The sequence below is a fragment of the Nothobranchius furzeri genome, chromosome 7, assembly GCF_043380555.1.
Source record: "Nothobranchius furzeri strain GRZ-AD chromosome 7, NfurGRZ-RIMD1, whole genome shotgun sequence".
NCBI classification, from domain to species: Eukaryota; Metazoa; Chordata; class Actinopteri; order Cyprinodontiformes; family Nothobranchiidae; genus Nothobranchius; species Nothobranchius furzeri.
In genome coordinates, this window is record NC_091747.1 from 27,152,251 (window position 1) to 27,175,759 (window position 23,509).

The 23,509-nt window shown below is 46.6% G+C and overlaps 2 protein-coding genes across 3 annotated transcripts in view; both read right to left on the reverse strand.

The window, feature by feature from the left end:
- LOC129154700 (calphotin) lies at positions 1–21,091 on the reverse strand. 2 transcript variants are annotated; one of them, XM_070552986.1, is made up of 14 exons: positions 20,940–21,091; positions 20,666–20,741; positions 20,474–20,596; positions 20,188–20,355; positions 17,712–17,873; positions 17,489–17,638; positions 15,965–16,156; positions 15,703–15,886; positions 15,507–15,619; positions 15,223–15,351; positions 15,030–15,154; positions 14,683–14,824; positions 12,894–13,048; positions 1–3,248 (listed from the first exon to the last, which is right to left on the reverse strand). In XM_070552986.1, the coding sequence occupies exons 2-14, from the start codon at positions 20,708–20,710 to the stop codon at positions 140–142; spliced, it is 4,797 nt and encodes a 1,598-aa protein (XP_070409087.1). In that variant the 5' UTR covers positions 20,711–20,741; positions 20,940–21,091; the 3' UTR covers positions 1–139. The 2 variants fall into 2 exon arrangements, with proteins under 2 accessions (XP_070409087.1, XP_070409088.1); XM_070552987.1 differs by lacking the exons at positions 17,489–17,638; positions 17,712–17,873; positions 20,188–20,355; ... (1 more) ...; positions 20,666–20,741; positions 20,940–21,091 and adding an exon at positions 16,249–16,382.
- The window catches only part of LOC129154699 (uncharacterized), a 7,628-nt gene continuing 4,944 nt past the window's right edge, over positions 20,826–23,509 (reverse strand). The window contains exons 2-5 of the mRNA XM_054734729.2: positions 22,614–22,710; positions 22,348–22,481; positions 21,243–21,374; positions 20,826–21,173 (exon numbers count right to left, since the gene is read on the reverse strand). Of these exons, the coding sequence (XP_054590704.2) occupies positions 20,826–21,173; positions 21,243–21,374; positions 22,348–22,481; positions 22,614–22,710 (711 nt within the window). The remainder of the gene's footprint in view (positions 21,174–21,242; positions 21,375–22,347; positions 22,482–22,613; positions 22,711–23,509) is intronic.

Below are 23,509 nucleotides of genomic sequence, written 5' to 3' on the forward strand. Positions count from 1 at the left end.
CGGCTAATTTTTGCAAAGTACGTTTAGATGTTGTTTAGCGGCCGTTTTGCAATACTTTTTACATCTGGTGGTAAGGAGGGGGTAACACAAATCACATAAAAAAACTTCAGTGTCCAACAGAAGATAACACAAACTGAAATCAAAGAACCATCAGGTACAACAGCCACAACAGAACACACAGAGTCCCAAACCAGGTGTTCCAGTCTTGAAAAATCACATTTGATAACTCCAATGTCACCAACTGATCAACATTGATGTTCCCTATCAACCGATGAGAGGAGAGTTGTGCCAGGTCCACCAAGGGTGGTGACAAGTCCACTGATAAAGCTCCCAAGTCCCCCAAGGGCTGGTCTGAGTACACACTGGGGAGAGGAGAGTCCACAGAGGGAGGAGCAGAGTCCACTGAGGAAAGTGCATAGTCCTCAGAGGGCACTGAGTATCTTGAAGACAGTTCCCAATCAACCAAGGGAGGCAACAAGTCCACCAAAGGCTGGTTTGAGTCCACCAAATGCTGATGAGAGTCCGCCAAAGGCTGGTGAGAATCCACCCAACGCTGGTCAGAGTCCATCAAATGCTGGTCAGAGTCTACAAAGGAAGGCAACACATCCAACTTAAGTGGAACCAAGTCCACTGTGGGCGCCACAGAGTCAACAGCAAATGATTCCAAGTCCACAGAGGGAGGCACAGACTCTACCGATGTTACAAGGTCTACCAAGGGCTGTTCTGAAAATATCAAGAATGACTTTAAATCCTCTATGGGTGGTGTCATATTTACTGAGTGAGACACCGAGTCTAGCAGGGGCATCACTGAGTCCACCAATGGCTGTAGTGAGTCTGCTGATGACAGTGAAAGGTCTACTGATGGCTTTATTGAGAATATCGAGTCTACTGACAGCTTTGCCAAGTCTGCTGGTGGCTGTACAGAGTTTACTGGTGACTGTGCCAAGTCTGCTGGTGGCTGTGCGAAGTCTGTTGGTGGCTGTACAGAGTCTACTGATGGCTGTATCGAGTTTGCTGGTGGCTGTGCCGAGTTAGCTGGTGGCTGTGCAGAGTCTGCTGGTGGCTGTACAGAGTTTACTGGTGGCTGTGCCAAGACTGCTGGTGGCTTTGCCGAGTCTGTTGGTGGCTGTGCCAAGTTTGCTGCTGGCTGTGCCGAGTCTGCTGGTGGCTGTACAGAGTCTACTGATGGCTGTATCGAGTATGCTGTTGGCTGTGCCGAGTCTGCTGATGGCTGTGCCAAATCTGTTTGTGGCTGCGTCGAGTCTGCTGGTGGCTGTGTCGAGTCTGCTGATGGCTGTATCGAGTTTATTGTTGGCTGTGTCGAGTCTGCTGGTGGCTGTGCCGAGTCTGCTGGTGGCTGTGCCAAGTCTGCTGGTGGCTTTGCCGAGTCTGTTGGTGGCTGTGCCAAGTTTGCTGCTGGCTGTGCCGAGTCTGCTGGTGGCTGTACAGAGTCTACTGATGGCTGTATCGAGTATGCTGTTGGCTGTGCCGAGTCTGCTGATGGCTGTGCCAAATCTGTTTGTGGCTGCGTCGAGTCTGCTGGTGGCTGTGTCGAGTCTGCTGATGGCTGTATCGAGTTTACTGTTGGCTGTGTCGAGTCTGCTGGTGGCTGTGCCGAGTCTGCTGGTGGCTGTGCCAAGTCTGCCTTTAGATGTGTCAAGTCTGCTGGTGGCTGTACAGAGTTTACTGGTGGCTGTGCCGAGTCTGTTGGTGACTGTACAGAGTCTACTGATGGCTGTATCGAGTTTACTGTTGGCTGTGTCGAGTCTGTTGGTGGCTGTGTCGAGTCTGTTGGTGGCTGTGCAGAGTTTACTGATGGCTGTATCGAGTTTGCTGTTGGCTGTATCGAGTTTGCTGTTGGCTGTGCCAAGTCTGCTGATGGCTGTGCCAAATCTGCTGGTGGATATGTCGAGTTTACTGGTGGGTGTGCTGAGTTTACTGGTGGCTGTGCTGAGTCTGCTGGTGGCTGTGCCAAGTCTGTTGGTAGCTGTGTAAAGTCTGCTTGTGGATGTGCCAAGTCTGTTGGTGGCTCTACAGAGTCTACTGATGGCTGTATCAAGTTTGATGTTGGCTGTGCCGAGTCTGCTGGTGGCTGTGCCGAGTCTGCTGGTGGCTGTGCCAAATCTGCTGGTGGCTGTGCCGAGTCTGCTGGTGGCTGTGCCGAGTCTGTTGGTGGCTGTGTCGAGTCTGCTGGTGGGTGTGCCGAGTCTGTTGGTGGCTGTTCAGAGTCTACTGATGGCTGTATCGAGTTTACTGTTGGCTGTGTCAAGTCTGTTGGTGGCTGTGTCGAGTATGTTGGTGGCTGTGTTGAGTCTGCTGGTAGCTGTGCCGAGTCTGCTGGTGGGTGTGCCGAGTCCATTGGTGGCTGTGCAGAGTCTACTGATGGCTGTGTTGAGTTTGCTGTTGGCTGTGCCAAGTCTGCTGATGGCTGTGCCAAATCTGCTGGTGGATGTGTCGAGTTTACTGGTGGCTGTGCTGAGTTTACCGGTGGCTGTACCAAGTCTGCTGGTGGCTGTGCCAAGTCTGTTCGTAGCTGTGTCAAGTCTGCTTGTGGATGTACCGAGTCTGTTGGTGGCTCTACAGAGTCTACTGATGGCTGAATCAAGTTTGATGTTGGCTGTGCCGACTCTGCTGGTGGCTGTGCCAAATCTGCTGGTGGCTGTGCCGAGTCTGCTGGTGGCTGTGCCAAATCTGTTGGTGGCTGTGTCGAGTCTGCTGGTGGGTGTGCCGAGTCTGTTGGTGGCTGTTCAGAGTCTACTGATGGCTGTATCGAGTTTACTGTTGGCTGTGTCAAGTCTGTTGGTGGCTGTGTCGAGTCTGTTGGTGGCTGTGTTGAGTCTGATGGTAGCTGTGCCGAGTCTGCTGGTGGATGTGCTGAGTCTGTTGGTGGCTCTACAGAGTCTACTGATGGCTGTATCAAGTTTGATGTTGGCTGTGCCGAGTCTGCTGGTGGCTGTGCCAAATCTGCTGGTGGATGTGTTGAATCTGCTGGTGGATGTGTCGAGTCTGCTGGCGGATGTGTCGAGTCTGCTGGTGGCTGTACCGAGTTTACTGGTGGCTGTAGAGAGTCTGCTGGCGATTGTACCAAGTTTGCTGGTGGCTGTACTGAGTTCACCAATGACTGTATAGAGTCTCCTGATGGTAACTTTAAGTCCTCAAGAGATGACTCTGTCTCCACTGGCGATGACCTGGAGTCCGCTGGGAGCAGAAACAAGCCAGGGCTGTTGGACCCATCTCTACCTAGAAACCTGGAGGGATCATGATGGCATTAGGTCAGAGCACACATAGCAGGTCCCAATCACCTGAGCAGATGTGTGGGGTAAATGATGTGGCTGGTGTATAAAAGCCTTTAATCTGTTAGTAAACTTCCTAGCAACACACTGGTGTTCATTTAGCTTTAAAAGTTTTACTAGAGAGCAGAATGCCTCAAAGTCCCAAGGAAACGAAGATGTGACCTGTCTTCATATAATGTTTAGATTCAGAAGAACATGACTAGGGAAGTTACAGTCATATCCTTTTGGCCCCGATCCGAGCCCTTTGATTTTGAGTATCTACTGGTACAGAGTCCTGATTCGATAATTCAGCTACACATTACAGTAAGAAGAAAAATGAAGAACGAATCCAAACTGTCCTTCAGATTTTCTTATTTTATGTATTTATTTTTTGTACTTAGATAATTTCCTTAGTTTATCTGCCAAAAACATTCTTCAAGTCACACTGCGGTGACGCCATCCATCCATCCATCCATTTTCGACCGCCAATCTGGGGTCGGTTCGCAAGGGCAGCAGCCTAAGAAGGGAGGCCCAGACGTCCCTATCCCCAGCCACTTGGGCCAGCTCCTCCGGAGGAATCGTAAGACGTTCTGTGGCCAGCCGTGAGGCATACAGTAGACACTCCAGCATGTCTTGGGTAATCCTTTAGTCCTTCTCCCAGTGTGCCCGGAAAACCTCACCAGGTAGGCATCCAGGAGACATCCTACTAGATGCCCAAGCCAATTCAACTGGCTTCTCTCGATGTGGAGGAGCAGCGGGTCTACTCCTGAGCCCCTCTTGGATGACCGAGCTTCTCTAAGGGAGAGCACAGCCACCCTGGGAACAAAACTTTTTTCGGCCGATTGTATCCGTGATCTAATTCTTTCGGTCACTACCCAAAGCTCGTGACCATAGGTGAGAGTTAGAATGTAGATCGACCGGTAAAAAACTGCCTTGTATAGAGAACAACAAGGTGGCTGCTAGGGTGCGGACACACAACTTGGCTAAAACTTTTTTCGGCCGCTTGTATCCGTGATCTAATTCTTTCGGTCACTACCCAAAGCTCGTGACCATAGGTGAGAGTTAGAATGTAGATCGACCGGTAAAAAACTGCCTCGTAAAGAGAACAACAAGTTGGCTGCTAGGGTGTGGACACACGGCTTGGCAGCTCCTGTGCCTTTGCAAAAAAAAAAAAAAAAAAAAAAACATCTAAAAAACCTTCTAAAAACCTCCGGACATCAGCTTGTCTTTTTGTTTTTACACATTTCTATCTTCTGTGGAGTTTGACATGTTCAGAAAACTGGATAACTATACCATTTTCCGACCCAAATGGAGTCAACATCTTTTGTTCACAAGATTCTTCGATTTTGGTCATGCTAGACCACCCCCAGGTAAACATGAACAATTAAATACACCACAACTGTCCCTGGGGATTCTGAATCTTGTTCTGATATTACATTTGGCTGGTGATCTAGAACTAAATCCTGGACCTAATTCAAACATCAGTGATTTGGACTGGCTACAGCTAATTAGCCTAGCTATCTCTGCATTGTTTTCCACCTCAACTAGCTGTGCTCGAACCACCAAACTACTGTGTGATGTCCTTCCAGTGGTGGCCCCTGCAGTTTTGGATATTGTTTATTCCAGCTTCTCCTCTGGTGTGTTTCCTGCTGTATTTAAAAATGCGGTTGTTCAGCTGCTATACAAGAAACCAGGCCTGGACCAGTCTGTCTGTGCCAATTACTGCCCAATCTCAAGACTCCCATTCATTTCAAATGTCATTGAAAAATTAATTCTTACACAGCTCACTTTGCTCAGCTTTTTGACCCATTTCAATCAGGCTGCAGACCACATTAAAGCACTGAATCAGCCCACATACGGGTTCTCAATGATATCCTGATTTTAACGAACTCTGACTCCTACGTCTTATTACTATTACTCAACCTGACCATGGCAATCAACACTGTAGACCACACCATTCTACTCCATAGGCTTGAGTCCTGGGTGGGTGTGATTAGTGCTGCCCTTGCCTGGTTCAAATCTAGCGTCCATATTGAGGACCGCTCTCTCCCAATGTTCTACTTCCACGGGGAGTGCCTCAGGGCTCTATCCTGGGTCCTCTCCTTTTCTCAATCTACATGCTTCCTCTTGGAAAGATTTTAGCCAGTCACGCAGTCAACAACCATTTCTATGCAGACGATTGCCAAATTTACCTACAACTCAGTCAACAGCACTTGCCTTCTGTTTTGTCAGAATGCCTCTCTGAGGTCATAATCTGGCTCTCCTCCAACTGCCTGTGGTTAAATGACAGCAAGACAGAAGCCATCTTTTTTTAAGCCCACCAACACAAATGGTGCTTCAGGTGTCCCCACTGTCCCCTCACTCAGTCTCAAATCATGTGCCGCCAGCCTCTATGACTCCACAAGTCAACGCTACTGTCAGGTCGTGCTTTTTCAACCCTGCTGCATCACACGTCTTAAATCCATCCTCAAACACCTGCATCTTGAGTCTGTCATTCAGACGTTCATTACCTCCTGTTTAGATTACACAAGGTTTGTGCTGATAGGGATTAATGCATCTGCCCTAGGCAGACTACCGACACACACATGACACTCCCACTCTTGCTGATTTACACTAGCTCTCTGTTAAATTTAGGAATAATTTCAAAGTCTTGCTTCTTGTGTACAAGGCTTTGGATGGCCTGTCTCCATCTTATCTGGCTGACCTGCTGTCTCCTTATGAACCCACTCATGCCCTTTGATCAGCCAATCACCTCCTGCTGGTTGTTCTGAAGGTTTACTACAAATCACGGGGAGAGCGCGCTTTCTCTCATGCAGCCCCAAAACTCTGGAACTCCTTGCCCCTCCATGTACGTTTGGCTCCTTCGCTCAGTAGGTTGAAATCCTCCATTAAAACACACTTCTTCAGCATCTGTTGTGAATTATTATAAGAGCAGGGGGGGGTTTATTAATGCTAGTAACAAATAGAAATGACTATTATGTTAGTTCATGGAAATGTTGAATTTGAATGTTCACCAAGGACATATTATTTAATTTGATTATTTAGTGTTATGAGACAGTATTTCTGATTTGAAATTAGTTAAGAGGCTCAGTATTGTTTAATCTTTAAAACTTCATTACCCATGAGACTTAGCGTGTTCCCAGAAGGCTTAACGAAAAACCAGGAAGTAGAGAAAAAACTGGCGCTAAGAGCAGACATGTAACTTTCCTGTAAGGTGTTCGAATTCACTAAAGTTTCGAGTTCAGCAAAACAAAGTCTCGTCTCATTCTTTATTTTGAAGAAGCTCGGTTGAGCTACAATATTTTTGGTGCCGAAACCCGGGATAAAGATGACTGAAGGTGAAGATAGAGACCTCGAAGGGAGACTGGATACAGGAGGACGCATTGAAAAGGTGAAACGTAAACGACGGACAATTCGGAGTTCCACAACGAGACTATTAAACCAGATCGATGCGGAAATGTTAAAGGATGATCCGGATTTAAGTCGTATGCGGGACATGCTGGCAGTTTTAACAGCAAAAGAGGACAGCCTACAAGAGCTGGATTGTGAGTTGGAGGAATCCACTTCACTGGAGGATATGGAGGCAGAAGTTGAACTCTCGGAGGAGTATAAGGATCGCATTATCGGAACGAAAACCCGAGTACACCGCATTCTGAGGGCACGGGAACCCGTGAGTAATGACAATCGGCCGCCGTTTCGTGTGAGTGACGTCAGTTCAAATTCCGCTGTGTCCCAGCAGAGCAACCCTTCAGTTAAACTGCCTAAGCTAGTGATAGAGAAGTTTAATGGTGATGTAAGCCTATGGCAAGAGTTTTGGAGCCAATATGAGACGGCTATTCATAGTAACCTCACCCTTTGTAAAAGAGAGAAATTCACATACCTGAAAACGTATCTCACCGGCTCGGCAGCGAAGGCAGTAGCAGGCCTCACTTTAACAGATGCTAATTATGACGCAGCCATTGACATACTCCAAACCAGATTTGGAAGGAAAGACCTCATAGTAAATGCCCACATGTCTAAGCTTTTGAACCTCACCCCGGTAAGAAGATCCTCTGATGTGACGGCATTACGACATCTTTATGATGAATGTGAAATTCAGATAAGGAGCCTAGAATCAATGGGGGTGGTATCAGACAGTTATGGAAGCATGTTATGCCCCATACTTCTCCAGATGATACCAGAGGATATGGCTCTAGAATACAGCCGCCAAAAGGGAGGAGAGGATGAATGGAAGGTGCCTGATGTGCTTAAGTTCCTCCAAAAGGAGGTTCAAAGCAGAGAAAGAGCCTTACAAATGACAAAATCATATAATCAAAGAGAGAGCCAGCCGTCTCAGCGAACTAGCCACAAACCAAGTTTTGGGAATGACATGAAACTAAAAAAAAACAAATGTTACATCTGCAGCTGCACTGCATACAGCTAGCCTGAAGACACACAACTGTCTATTTTGTGATAGTGGCGACCACAAATCTGAAAAATGTCCAGATACAGATATTGCTGCACGCAAGGAGAAGCTGAAGAAGATGGGCAGGTGTTTTTTATGTTTGGGTCCAAAACATATAGCCAGATTCTGCAGAGTAAAGGGAATATCATGTGCATCCTGCAGCGGAAGGCATCATATTGCTGTTTGTGAAGGAAATAATGCCTCAATACCAGCAACACCTGAAAATACAGACACTGTCATTTCATCAGTCATTCCCCAAGTGGATGAAAGGAAACCTAACAGTGAGAACACCGTGTTGCTACAAACTGCCAAAGCATGGGTGTCTGGTCCTGCAGGTCGAAAATTTGTGCGTTGTTTGCTGGATGGAGGAAGCCAGGGAAGCTTTGTGCATGAGAATGTGGTGAAGGTCCTAAAATTGCCTGTAGTTGGTCAAGGCACGTTTAATCTCCACACCTTCGGCTCCACAGTTCCAGTGACTGCGAAACGCAATATAGTGAAACTCTGTCTGGAGAACATTTGGAATAAAGAACAAAGCATTGAAATAGAAGCAGCAGTAACTCCACAAATATGTACAGCTGTAATGCAAGTTCCTGGTGATCAGATACAGAAGGAAATGAAGAGAAGATGTCTGCCACTTGCAGATTCACCTGGAGATGACAAACCTGAACTTTCTTTGCTGATTGGCTCAGACTATTACTGGCAAATAGTCACCGGCCGAGTAGAAAGACTAACAGAGAGTCTGGTCGCATTAGAGAGTACCTTTGGATGGACGGTACAAGGTCCTGTGTCACTCTCCAGAATGACGGAAACAAGCTGCATGCACATACAGCTCACCGAAACTGCTCCACTTGACAAACAGTTGCATGCATTTTGGGAACTTGAGTCACTTGGCATCACTGATGGAAAGACTGAATGCCTGGAGGATGAAGAAGCTCTACAGCGTTTTGATCAAACAACCATCTACAAAGATGGGCGTTATGAAGTGGAGTTGCCATGGCGACAAGAACATCCTCCTCTTCAGAACAATTATCGCCTAGCAAAGAAAAGATTGGAGGGATTGAAAAGAAAATTCAAAGGAGATGTAACTCTCTACAGCAGATATAATGATGTGATACAGGACTACTTAAAGGAAGGAATGGCTGAAGAGGTCACACAAGACGATGTAGCATCACCAGACAGCCACATGTATTATTTACCTCATCATGCCGTATTGAGAGAGGATAAAGCAACAACAAAATTGCGTGTTGTGTTCGATGCTTCATCTCATGAACAAGAAAGTCCCTCACTTAACGACTGTCTTCTGACGGGACCCAATCTAAACCCAGACTTACTAAGTGTGCTGATAAGATTCAGACTGCACAAGGTTGCATTTATGGCAGATATCAAGAAGGCCTTCCTACAAGTATCACTCAAAGAAACAGACAGGGATGCAGTGAGATTTCTGTGGTTCAACAGCCCCCCGACTGAAGAAAGGGATGAAAAACCACGTGTGTTAAGAATGACACGAGTCATATTTGGCGCCTCCCCAAGTCCGTTCTTGCTGGCAGCTACTATAAGGAAACATCTTAAACAGTTTGAGCCAGATTACCCGGAGGTGGTGGAAATCATTAGAGCCTCGCTCTACGTGGATGATTTCATTGCAAGTGTACAAGATGTCTCAGAGGCACATGCATTGGCACTGACGGTGAAGAATATTATGACAGCTGCTGGAATGGAGCTTTGTAAATGGATGACAAACTCTCCAGAGCTAAAGGAAAAATGGCAAGAGAGTCAAATGCACTGTGCTGTTGAGCATGAAGTTCACGGATCAGTATTGAAGGTTTTAGGTTTAATATGGAGACCAGCCACAGATGACTTTGTGTTTGACCCCAAAGGCTTGCTCCTGATCCTAAAGCAAAGGGAGAACACAAAAAGGAGCGTCCTACAGTCAGCCGCTCGATTATATGATCCGCTAGGATTTTTGACCCCCTTTACCGTCAGAGTAAAGTGTCTGTTCCAGGAAATGTGGGAGAGAGGGCTGAGTTGGGATGAGGAACTGCCACCAGATCTTGCGCAGAAATGGCAGCAGTGGTGCTCGGAGCTTCCTCAGCTACATCAGCTGTCCATCTCAAGGTGGTATAACACAAACGTTCCGCCCAAGAACAGTCACACTTTAAGACTGCATGTGTTTTGTGACTCGAGCGAGAGGGCTTACAGCGCAGTTGCATATTTGCAAGGAAAAACTGATGAGGGAGAAGTGACAACGAGCCTGGTTGCGTCAAAGTCCAGAGTGGCTCCACTGAAAAAAATGACATTACCACACCTAGAGCTGATGGGCGCAGTGATCAGAGCTAGACTAGGAAACACTCTAATGAAATCACTTCACCTGGACCAGTTCCAGCTCAGGATGTGGACAGACTCAATGATAGCACTGCACTGGATACGCAGCTCTGCTCAAAAATGGAAACCCTTTGTGGCAAACAGGGTCATGGAAATTCAATCTCTGACTGATCCGAGGTCCTGGTTTCACTGCCAAGGAAAGATGAACCCAGCCGATCTTCCCACCAGAGGACTTAGCATAAAGGAGCTAAGGCAGAGCACCTTATGGTGGGATGGACCTCAGTTTCTGATGTTCCAGAATCAACCAGAAAGGAGTATGGAGCAAGTCTTGGATCAGGAAGTGAACTCTGAGCTCAAACCTAAACATCAAATCGCTGTGTAGCTCATTAATCAGGATATACAGCAGTTTGCACCGGTGTTCCGCCTAGAGGACTACAGTAATCTGAAAACGGTGTTCCGGGTGACAGCCTGGATAAGGAGATTCATAACCAACACACGTAGTAACCCCAAACTGCGTGGAGAGCTGACAGCAGAAGAGCTGCAAGGCGCAGAAACCTACTGGATCAAGATAACTCAGAAACAGAGCTTCAGTCAGGAAATACACCTTCTCAAGGCTGGGAAAGACATTAACACTGACTCTAAAATACGAGATCTGAAGCCATTTCTGGATAAAAATGACCTGCTCAGTGTAGGAGGCAGGCTGCAACATTCTGATCTTACCTACCAAGAGAAGCATCCATGGATTTTACCCAATGACCACAAATACACAGAGATGCTCGTTCGATATCAACATGACAAGATGATGCATGCCGGAGTGAGAGACACGTTGATACAAGTCAGGGAGAGATATTGGGTTCTGAGATCAAGACAAGTAGTACGCCGAGTGGTATCAGGATGCACGCTTTGTAAAAAATTCAAGGCAAAGGCGGGAAGACAGGCCACCGCTCCACCCCCAAGAGAAAGGATAACTGAGTCACCACCATTTGAGATCACTGGGGTGGACTTTGCTGGACCACTCTATGTGAAACAACAGTCTTCCATGACAAGGGCTTATATAGCTTTGTTTACCTGTGCGGTAACAAGAGCAATTCATCTGGAGCTTGTGACTGATCAGTCCACCGAAAACTTTCTGCTAGCTCTAAAGCGATTTATCTCAAGAAGGGGATTGTGCAAGGTGATCTACTCTGATAATGCCAAAACATTCAAAAGGGCTGATCAAGATCTGAAGGAGCTGTGGAAAGGCATCAAGGACCCTCAGCTACAAGAGTTCTTTTCAGAAAAGGGCATCTCTTGGAGATTCATAGCAGAAAGAGCAGCCTGGTGGGGTGGATTCTGGGAGCGTCTTGTGCGCTCAGTCAAAACCATCCTGAGGAAAGTCCTAGGAAGAGCCAAGCTTAAATTTGAAGAGATGTGCACTGTTCTGACTGAGGTTGAAGCTGTTATAAACTCTCGACCTCTCACTTACGTGCACAGTGACGTCAATGAGCCACAGCCCTTGACACCTGCTCACTTCCTGGTGGGTAAGAGACTCACCTGTCTACCGCCCAATTCATTTCCAGCTGATGCTCTTCGTCCTACAGCCAACAAGGAGGAAATGACACGGAGATGGAGATACAGACAGAGACTGATGACAACATTCTGGAACAGCTGGCGACGAGAATACCTGTTGGACTTAAAGTCAGCCCATCGCTGTGAGACACCAAAACCCTCCATACCAAAGGTGGGGGATGTGGTGCTCATAGGTGAGGACAACGTACCCCGACAGTGCTGGAAACTTGGAAGAGTTGAGGAACTGTTCCCTGGCCGTGACGGGTCTGTGCGTTCATGCTTGGTCCGCACCAGCACTGGGGCTGTCTTGAGAAGACCTGTTCAACTGTTGTATCTTTTGGAACTTTAGATGAACTACAGTTCATCGGCGGGGAGAATGTTGTGAATTATTATAAGAGCAGGGGGGGGGTTTTATTAATGCTAGTAACAAATAGAAATGACTATTATGTTAGTTCATGGAAATGTTGAATTTGAATGTTCACCAAGGACATATTATTTAATTTGATTATTTAGTGTTATGAGACAGTATTTCTGATTTGAAATTAGTTAAGAGGCTCAGTATTGTTTAATCTTTAAAACTTCATTACCCATGAGACTTAGCGTGTTCCCAGAAGGCTTAACGAAAAACCAGGAAGTAGAGAAAAAACTGGCGCTAAGAGCAGACATGTAACTTTCCTGTAAGGTGTTCGAATTCACTAAAGTTTCGAGTTCAGCAAGACAAAGTCTCGTCTCATTCTTTATTTTGAAGAAGCTCGGTTGAGCTACAATAGCATCACCTTCCCTTCACAATCTTCTGCACTAAAAATTGCACAAATCTCTGAGGCAACGTCTCTGCTATCTGTGCATCCTAGCGCTGTTTTCCTTTTTTCCATTAGTTTATTTTAATTAGTTACTCTTAGTTGAACCTTGCGATATTTCTTAGCCCTTTCGGTTTTATTAGTGTTGTTTTTAGCTTTTACTTGTTCTCTTTGTCTGCTATCGTTAACATGTATTTGTATGCTTTGCTTTTTATGCATTTTAACAAAATCCTTAGTTTTATGCTATATTTCCATAGTTGTGTCTGAGCCTTTGGCTTGTTTTGTACAACACTTTGGTTAGCTGCCTTATAAATGAATTGGTATGGTATGGATTCTTGAGATAGCGCCATCATTCATACAAACCTCATGCTGCTGACGAGACTGACTGAAGGAGATGGACAGTCCTCTGTCTGACTGAACTCTTTTTGGTGTGAATCAAAGGCAGCAGGGCCAGTTTCAAATGGTTCAGCCTGGGTGAGGCACTGACTAGCGTGGATACAGTGAGAACCAAACCTCTGCTCAATGTTGGACTGGAACACATTGGACTCTGCTGTCTCTGCCAGTGGTGGCAGGGAGACATCATCAGGAGATGCACAGTCATACTCGTCACTGGACAGGAAGTCCACCATTGCCTCACGTTGACGTAATCCAACATGTACTGAAGCATCCTAGACAAAATCAACAGCATCAGTACAGTGGTCTGGATTAGTGATTCCCAACCTAGGGTTCAGGACCCCCCTCATCCCCAATTAGTCTTAAAGGAAGGTGTGTGTGTGTGTGTGTGTGTGTGTGTGTGTGTGTGTGTGTGTGTGTGTGTGTGTGTGTGTGTGTGTGTGTGTGTGTGTGTGTGTGTGTGTGTGTGTGTGTGTGTGTGTGTGTGTGTGCAGGGGGTGCTGGCATGTCTTGGACACAGGAAAGAGTCCTCCAGGATAAAAGGATGGTAAACGCTTATCTGGATGAAACCAGAGCCCATTCTTTCCTAAGCTAGTCTCAGAATATTTGATATAGAGTAGAGCACATGTGTCAGACACAAGGCCCGCGGAGCATTTTTATGTGGCCCATGAGATAAATATCAAAAATATATTAAAACTGACCAGATGGCTGATTTTACCGCAAAGACTACAACTCCCATGATGCTTTGCGGCGTTAGCGTGGAGCCGAAGCGCCCGCCCCCTCCTTTGTGTTTTTTCCAGCGTCTGCTGCCAGTGTCTGCAGCTCCGCTGTCTCAGACAAACTAAACACTCCTCTCACTGAGCGCCGAGTTCACTCAGCTATTTGCCGACGTTGAAGCCCAGAAACGGAGATTTTAACCGCTCAGTAATGTGTTCACGACTGAAAGAGAAAGTTTTCCAGCTCCAGCAAGCAGCGACACGCTCAAATCAGCATTACTCTGTGGCTGCTGTCGTTGTTATTTTTCCTCCCCGAACCACAACAACGTGGTCAAGCTGCTCAGACATGTTCATCAGCACAAACCTATGTGAGCACCTGGTGTCATCTAATGTTGTCATTATTATGATGAAGATGAACAAAACGACAGGAGTCTCCTCCTCAGCTCAGATCAACCCCATGATGCAGGTATCTGGCTGGAACAGGTGAGCATCACAGTAAACCAGTGGAGCAAACTGAGCTTTAAATATGTTGGTTTTATGCTCTTTTTCTGCTCCAAAACATGAAAGTTAACAGGTGAGATATTGCATTTTCATTTAAGATAAAATGATATTTTTATTTTGTTGTTGGCCCGTGAGAAAAGATTTAACCTACAGTAAACAGGAAGTGGAAAGGCTGCAGATGGATGAATAGAATAGAAAATCCCTTTATTGTTCCTCAGTGGGGAAAGCTAGATGTCACAGCAGCGATGACACGTATTACAGGAGAAAAAAAGGAGAATAAAAAATAAGAAAAATGAATAAACAAGAAAACATAAATCCTGAATAGATTTTAAAAATGCTGATTATGCCACAAGTAATGAATACCACTGATGCCTTTTATTTAAAACTGACTTGCTCGTGTGTAATTTGGTTATTCCACATTCAGTGTTAATGCAGAAATAAGTTTGTTTCCAAATTAAAAGTTCAAAATTGCATATATGTTGATAAAGAAAATGTGCAAATTTGCCGTCACTTTTTCAAAAATATTAAGTTTGGCCCTCGGCTCCGTCCCAGAGTTTCATTTCAGCCCTGTGTGAGTTTGAGTTTGACCCCCCTGGAGTAGAGTATCCTCAGCTTGATCGTCTATGTGAAAGTGGGGCCTCTTGAAAGCACATTCTCAGGAGAACATCTGCCCCAGTAAAGGTTAAAGTTACCTGTTGTTCTGCTCTCATAGTCTTGTCCTGAAACTTGATGATGGAGAATGATGGACCAATAGCAGACCGAGGAGGCATGGCCCAAGTCTCAGTGGGGACATGTTGTGATTCTTTGTGGATAAGGAGACTGGAGAAGGAGCTGCTAGGAGCAGGAGGAGGTGAAATATAATGGATCAGATAGAATGTGGACTGACTGAGTAAAGCTGTGTTTGTTTTCGGCCTGTCATTTCACCACTGGAAGGCACTAACTCCATCCTGATCCTCATAAGAAGGCTGCTCTGTGGTCTTCACCAGGCAGGAGGTGGTTTCACACAGCTGAGACACAGACAGATGGTGTTGGTACCCACCTGCTCTCTGAGACAGCTGCTTGGTTGTATGCTTCTAACCAAGCTGTCCTATTGGCTAACGCCGCCTCTTTCCCGTCCAACTGAAAGGTCTGTTCAGGGGTGTGGCCTGTCTCTTTCAGCTCACACTGGAAGAGAGAGTTCATGTTATCATCTGATTTTATGGATAAAATACTTGATGTTGAGTTTCTCCCACCATGTCAGCAGCTTCCAGAGTGCTGTGGTTCTCTAGCACTCCCTTCGGCTTCTTCTCCTGTCCATCAGGTTCTCTTTCTCGTCTTTCCTCACATTCTTCTTCCATCTTTTCCTCACGCTGTTCCAGATTCTCCAGCAGAAAACACCACAGAATCATCAGACATTGATGTATCAGGTGGAAGAAAGAAGCCCAGGGTGAGCATATGAACCCATGATGATCATGAACTCTGAGTCAGAAACCACCTGAGCCCCTCTGACTTGTGCTCTGGTTCCATGAATCGTTACCTTCAGTTTGGCTTTCAGCTCCATCAGCCTTTCACTCAGCTCTCTGATGGACTCGACCACAGCAGAGTGTTTACTCATCATCTTCTGGATGTGGTACGGACCTTCAACCTCCCCTGTAACAATTACGACTTCAGATACATCTTCTACGTTCTGTACCAGGAACCCCCATCAGACCTTGTGTTGTGTTGGTACCCACCATGTAGCCTGATGGCCAGCACACACATCTGACCAATGCGCTCCTCCTGCTCAGGAACCGTTGGCCAAACAAACTTCTCAAACTGACGAAACAGGACGGACACGGCTTCAGTGCTGCCACACTCCAGAGAACAATCCTTGACCTGAGTGATGATGTCACTGGCCTTCTCACACCAGCGCTGGTGCTGTGGATGCAGACAGATGGGTCAGTAGAACCTGAGATGTGAGAATTGATGATCGGGATTGGCAGAAGCGGCTGAGACCTCCTCTATGGCCTTCTGCAATCTGCATGTCATCTTCAGGGTTCTTAGGCATCCAAACATGCTGGAATCCAAGTCTCCCATCTGTCTCTGCAGCTCACTGGTGGAGTCCTCCTCCACCTGCCGGGGGGCCACGCCCCCATCCTGCACATCGTATCTTAGCCGGAGCACCGCGCCGGCAGGTGTCCTGAGTTCCTGCAGGAGCAGACACACCCACAGACCTCACATCTGTTTTCATAACCAGATCTCAGTCCTGATGTGGCACCAAGTCTGATCTGGACCAGTACCTGTAGCTTCTCCTGGAACACCTCCTCCTAATGCACCTGGTTCCAGATGACCCAGCCCAGAACCTTAGACCTGACCCAGTCCAGAACCTTACTAAATCCCTTAACAAGGTTAGAACCAGGTCACAGTTTGGTTGGAACCAGATCAGAACTGCTCAGCTCATTGCTGATGGATATGTACCCTGATGAGGTTATTTTTAGAGCAGCAGAACATTTCTGTCCCAGACGGGCGGAGCTGCAGTTTGGTATGTGGGGGCTGTCAGCTGAGAGACGACAGTCCACCCTAGGACAGACCTGTCTTCTTCTGTCTGCGGGGGGGTTGGGAAGATCCTCCAAATCCCATGTTAGTCAGATTTTATTTATAAAGAGCTTTTCAAGCAAAGGTGCTTTACAAAATTAACATGACCCCAAATTCCCACAACAGTTATAAACACACACACACAAACACGCACGCACAGGCACACACACACGCACAGGCACACACACACAAACACGCACGCACAGGCATGTGCACACACAGGCACACACACACACGCACAAACACGCACACACAGGCATGTGCACACACATACACACACGCACACACACGTGCGCACGCACACACACAAACTCACACACATATACACACACACAAACACATACACACACACCCTCTCACACACGCACACACACACACACTCTCACACAAACACACACACACACACCCACACACGAACGCGCACACACACACACTCTCACACAAACGCATGCACACACACACACACACAAACACACACACACTCGCACAAACACGCACGCACAGGCACACACACACACACGCACACACAGGCATGTGCACACACATACACACACGCACACACTCACACACACACGTGCGCACGCACACACACACACAAACACACACACACACCCTCTCACACACATGCACCCACACACATGCACACACAAACACACACACACACACGCACGCACACACACACACACAAACACACACACACACACACAAATGCACACACACCCACACACACACATGTACACACACACACACACACACAGCACAGCTGTTTTTGAACTGGTTCTCGCTCTGCTACAGCACACTGGGACCAGTTGAACCAGTGGATTGAGGCTAACTGGGACAGCTGAGAGAACAGCAGCTTCCTGTGCTGGATGTTTACGGACCGACCTTCAGGAGACCCTGATGCCTACAAAGCAAACTCTGGGCCGTTCAGAAACTTGAGCTCACCTGAATGATGTCATTGTGCAGCAGGTTAGTCAGCTGATCACTGGTCAGCTTCTTTTCCTGTTGGGCCACTTGGTTCCACCACGATGCGTAGAGAAGGTCCAGAGAGTGGAGACGGGCCTCTAGCTGCTCCACCTGGAACCTGGCCCATCCCTGAAACAGCAAGAACGGATCTCAGAACCAGGAACGAAACAACCGGACTTGTTCTAAAGTTTTCCTGACTGACGTTCTGAGAGACTGCTCTGCACAGGTCCAACTTCAGTGTTGATGTTGTTTTCATCAGGTTCTGGATCTGCTGCTTTGCCTCCTGGTGCTGGTTCAGTCCACTGGATCTACTAGTAGAACCAGAACCAGGTCTGGTGTGTTCTGGCTGAAGCAGCAGCTCCAGCTGGATGAGAAAACCCACATATAGACGAGTAATAAAGAACCGAGAAGTTCCACAGGGCCGATTGTTCAGACCACTCTCCTGCTGGTTGGTTTATAACCATAAACAACCCCAGAGATAATGCTAGCAATCCTCTAGAACAGTGGTTTCCAACCTTTTTCCCAAGGGACCCCGTTTTTTACAAGTAAAATTTTTGACGACCCCCTCCCATTCTCTCTTCCAGTACAAACAGTAATAAGAAATGATAAAATTGTTCAAGCACATTTTAATATGCTTTGATTCAATAGATAACAGTAATAGTAGGCTCCAGTACAGAACAAAGTCATTAACAAAACCAAACAGAGCATAATGTGCTTGACAGTTTGTATTACTTTTCTGAACACATTGTTTCTTGTAAACACTGATAAATCAATCATTCCTGTCAATAAACGTTTGACACATAAAAAATACACTGAGCAAAATGTACTTAAATGTGTATATTACTGTTTATACTAGATTATTTACTGTAAAGGCTGTGATTAATCAACCAGTCCTATCTTTAATGAACTTTTGACACTTGAAAATAAAACAGTGAGCTGAGCAAAATGTTCTTAAAAGTGTGTTACTTTTTCTGTACTAATTATTTCCTGTCTTAATATCAGTAAACTTTTCACTCATGAAAAAAATGTGAGCAAAAGGCTATAAACAAGTAATAAATGAAGTTTTAACCCCTTAAAGTGGAGAGGTCCTGGCGACCCACTGAGAGGTTTTGGCGCCCCCTTGTGGGGGTCGGGACCCCCAGGTTAGGAACCACTGCTCTAGAACCACGTGCACGTTTCCTTGTCTTGATTCCTACACATACTCAAAGCAACAAGGAGTTGTGTTCAGCTTCTTTCTGTCACCTTCATCAGGGCGTCCACATGTGTTACTGACAGCTCTTCTGTTGCTCTTTATGTGCGGGCAGAAGAGGACAACGTCACCTTCTACCGACCATGTTCTTGTAAAGTCATGTGATGTTTTACCTTATTATGAAGTACCATTGCTAAGTAAGGATGTGTCCGAATCCACGGGAAGGATGCTTGCAAGAGCGTATTTTGAGGTCGATGATGTCACAGCGCAGCGACGAGTACTGTCCGAATTCCAAGAATACTCATTCTCTCGTCCTCAAATGCGTCCTCGCTCCGCCCACATTTCGAGGACGGGTCTGTTGTCTCCTCACAGAACTAGGCTATCCCAGCATGCTTTGCGCACCGGCTGTGGATTTTCAACAGGAAAATGGGGGAGAGCTACGAAGTTTTAAACGTAAGTTTGTTAAAAACTAGCCGTAGAAACCTGAAAAGCTTAAAGCGGTTCAGTTTATAGACATTTTTATTTTGCATATTTGTTTATTGAATTACATTTTAGGCAGAAATCTGAACGAGTTTGTATCGTGGTTCTCCCCGCAGCTCGGTGCATCTCTGTCTGATCGCGGCTTCTGTTTGATGCGCGGGCTGCCGGCTTGTGGAGCTTTGGGATGGAAACCTTTCCGCCCGGTTCTCCCCAGCGGCAGCTCTGCGCATCTCAGATCGCAGCAGCGCTCATCTGCTGTGCGGCTGCCGGCTTGTGGAGCTCTTGGGAGACCTCTGTGTTCCACCCGGTTTTACCCAGCGGTCAGCCCGGCGTATCTCTGGCTCAGAAGCTCTGGTGTTGTGCACAGTTAACTCCGGTTGTAGCTAGGTTGCTACCTCCGTTAGCTTAGCTCCCACCTCCGCGTTAGCTTTGGGTTAGCCAGGGTTAGCTTGTAGCTAGTTCAACCGGGTGTCGTCAGTTGATCCCAGCCTTACAGCCCCACCCTCAGCTCCTCCTTCTCTTCCCATTTTTGGAATTGTCTGGGCTTGACGGAACCTGTGACACGGTCAAAATGGCGGTGGTGGCCACCTCCCATTTGGCCTCAAAAACGTGATATTGGAGCCTATGGAGAGGAGATGTCCAGTATATTTATGTCGATGGTGTCTACTAGTCGGCCATCTTGGACCACCCTCAGGCTGTATCATCATTATATGAGTGGATTCCTGCAGCAGCAGCGCCCTCTCTGGTCAGTCAAGGAACAAGCTGGAGTTGGGTTTAACAGTAACCCTCGCTCATGTGCATCCTCCACTGGTCAAACAGCAAACTTGTCCCTGACGCGGCGGGTTCCCTTGGATGTATGTAGGGGAAGTGTTGCATGGACATAAAGGCGTGTTTTACATTTTGGTTTAGATGTGGGTTTCTGTCCGCTTCTTGAGGTCTTATCGTTTAATCGCTGAGATTTTCCACCAGAATAAACAGGGGTTAGATGGGCGGGGCCAGTTCCTCTCACCTTATTAGCTGTGCGGTGGAAACACCTGCTCAAGCTCAGGATGAACTTGCTCGGCTGGATCTTCTCCTTTACGGTCAGCTGGAGCTTCAGCAGCTTCTCCATCCATGCTCCTCCCTCCACCTGGGTCTGGACTCTTTCCAGAATCTCCTCCACCTCCGCATCCAGCTGCTGCAGAGAAGAGAGGGACAAGAACTGGTTCTGATCCACACACAGGAAGTCCATTTTGTCCAGGAAGCATCTCGCACCTTGTCCCACACCAACATCTAGGATCTGCAGAAGCCCATACCCTAAAATGTGCTTCAGCCTCTCTGAAACAGGTCAGCAGCCTGGAGGTCTGCAGGTCTGAGCCCAGATCCATCAGGGTGCAACTGTCCAGCAGTTCTGACACACACTTGAGGTCCTGCAGGTTCTGACCACAAACTATTCTGAGACAGAACCTACGAACTTAACCAGGTGACCCAAACAATGACCTTCTTACCTTCTGAAGCCTCTCCTGGTCTTTCCTGCAGAACATCAGTTCCATGGTACTGACAGCTCTCGGCCTGGTCCCGGGACTGAAACATCCGGAACCATCTCAAGTTTAGTTTAGTTCTGAAGAGCATTGATGGCCGAGCTGCTCTCTGATTGGACCAACATGATCATGTGACCGATTTAAGTTCTGTATCCTTGGGTTCTGCAGGACTTTCTGTTTTAGTCTGGATATAGTAAATGGTACCTGGTTCTATCAGGATCCACCTGAACCGGGTACTCACCTCTGAGCTGGGTCCAGACTTCACACCAGAACCGGTCTTCAGACCTGATCTGAAACTGGATTGAACGTCTCTGGTCTTTAATGGTCTGGATTCCATCTCTGGTTTCTTGGTCTGCTCTGATCCAGATTCAGACCTTGGACCCCTACTGTCCCATGGCCAGGGTTCTGGTACCTCTGATCTGGACCCAGGCTGCAGGTTCCTGTCCAGTTGAGTCTGATCCTGTGATTCTGACATCTGCTGATGGAGAAGAAAGATTAGAACTCAGACAGGAAACAGACAAAGCCTTCAGTCGGTGGCTGTGACCTTTGACCCCTGGACTTCCAGGGCCCGCAGGAGCTGCAGCCTGAAGACCTGCTCAGCTTTCCACCTCTGGTTCTGTAGGATCTCCATCAGCTGTTCCAGCCTCAACATAGCCCCTCTGCTGCTCTGGGAACTCTAGAGGAGGGACAACACCAGGAGGAACTGGATCAGAACCAAAACAGGATCTGAGGTCCCACCGGGAGGACTAGCCACTGTTTCAAGTACAGCTTGTATGTAGTCTACATCTGTTAGAGAACATCTCACAAGTGATTCCTTAAAGCTGCAATCCGGAGTTTTCCTCTTTCAGGAACTATTTAGGATTTTTTAGAAATCCGTAAAAATGATTGTCCGACCCTGCGCTGTGATGACCCCTGACCCTAGGCAATACGTGGTTTTTTGCTAAGCCCCCATGTTTTTAGCTCAGTGTGCTGACTAGAGGTGCATGCTGATGAACGCGAGGCGTTGCTTTCAACCGTAAATACAGAAGTGATTAGAACATCCTAAAGAGCAAGTCACCCCCAAATCAACTTTTTTTCCTGATAAACTATATAAACGCGTGTCTAATCGTGCAGCAGACACGTGTAGTCAATAGTTTTGCACTTTAGTGCATTTTAGTTCAAATTTAAAATTTCTGCCTAAAACTGTCAGTGTTGTGCCGTTGTCAGGTAAAAACTCTGCACTGTATTTGAATTTAAATCTGCCATTGCTATTGGCTTAGAGGTACCCTAGAACGTTAGCTGGTACCATATGATGTCACAATGTCATTGTGAGCCTGTGTGTGTATTTGTTAGCGGCTTCGCCCTCTCGTTCTGCTAGGCAACAGCATTTGTTGCATTTTTCAAACAGGAAGTGGGAGTGGAGTAAAACTCTGGTAGGGGGTGACTTGCTCTTTAAGGTATGATTCATTCGTCAGCCACTAGATGGTGTTGTCTAAAAATAATACTCCAGATTGTAGCTTTGAGGGCCCAGTTCTGAGCCCCCTCCTAACAGGAGCCAGGGACAACAGACACCTCCCCACTAATCAGCGGGCCTGAATCAGATCCCTGTGAAGACCTGGAGCCTCATCAGAACATCTCAGATGGCTTCGTCAGAGAGGAACACAAAAAACCTGATTCGCCTCCTCTTTCTCCTCCCGCAGTTCTCCTCCTCTCCTCTGGAGGGCCTCGATCCTCTGCAGTTGTCTGAGGTTCTGTTGCAGAGCGCTGTAGCTGGTTAGAACCTGAAAAGACTTCTCCAGAATCTCTGTTGGTCAGACACAAGCAGAGGTCAAACATCTGGAGCTGTTTGATTAGTGGTGGACTGGGGGAACTAGTCTGAGAACCAGAACGGTCAGACCAGCAACCACGAGTCCGTCAGCACCAAACCTCTACTTACCTCTCCTCATGGAGTTGAATGAGACCTGAACTCCAGTCAGTCCCTCTTCACCAGGTGTTACCTTCAGGTCCTCCAACCGCCCGATGCTGATGGACATCTGGAGACAAACAAATTGACCTGTTTACCGAGAGCCAGTGTTGCCACAGTTACCTTGAAATAGCAATCTGATTACTGACTACTGATTACTCCTACCAAAAGTAACTTAGTTACTTTACTGATTCATTTATTTAAAAAGTAACTAAGTTAGATTACGAGTTACTTTATTAGTTACTTTCAGCGTCTACCAAAAACACTCTCCGCTGCCTCACTATAAAAACTACAACTGGTTGTGCCAACACTCACTTGAGTGCAAATGCTTTTTAACAGTAATGTCAACAACGTATCTTCTTACATGTTAAGTTGAACTTAAAACCTGCCTGACATAATGCATGTTTGTATGAAAATAAAATAGTTATTCTTGACCTCACTTAACCCTTTGATGCATGAACTATGAAATCTTCAACCATGATTTTTTTTAACAATTTTTTTCATTCATCTTTAGGTGTGAATGAAACAAATTTCAACAAATATTTTTTGTAACATTTTATAATTTACAAATAATTTATTACATGTCCACTTCAGTGGACAGCGTGCGTGCTGAGCATGAAATATGTTGGCTTGACTTACTGAAGTCCAGATGGAGGGGCTCAAATGCAATAAAGTCTTCAACAGCTGTGCTTAACAGCAAAAACAAATAAATAATAATTTTGAGTACCTGTCCACTGTAGTGACCATTATGCATCAAAAGGTTAAAATAAATAGTTCATAAAAAATAAAATGCACAGAGTGTACAACGAACCTTAATATTTTCATCTTTAGCTGATACAAACTCTAAATAACAGGGGTCGGCAACCTTT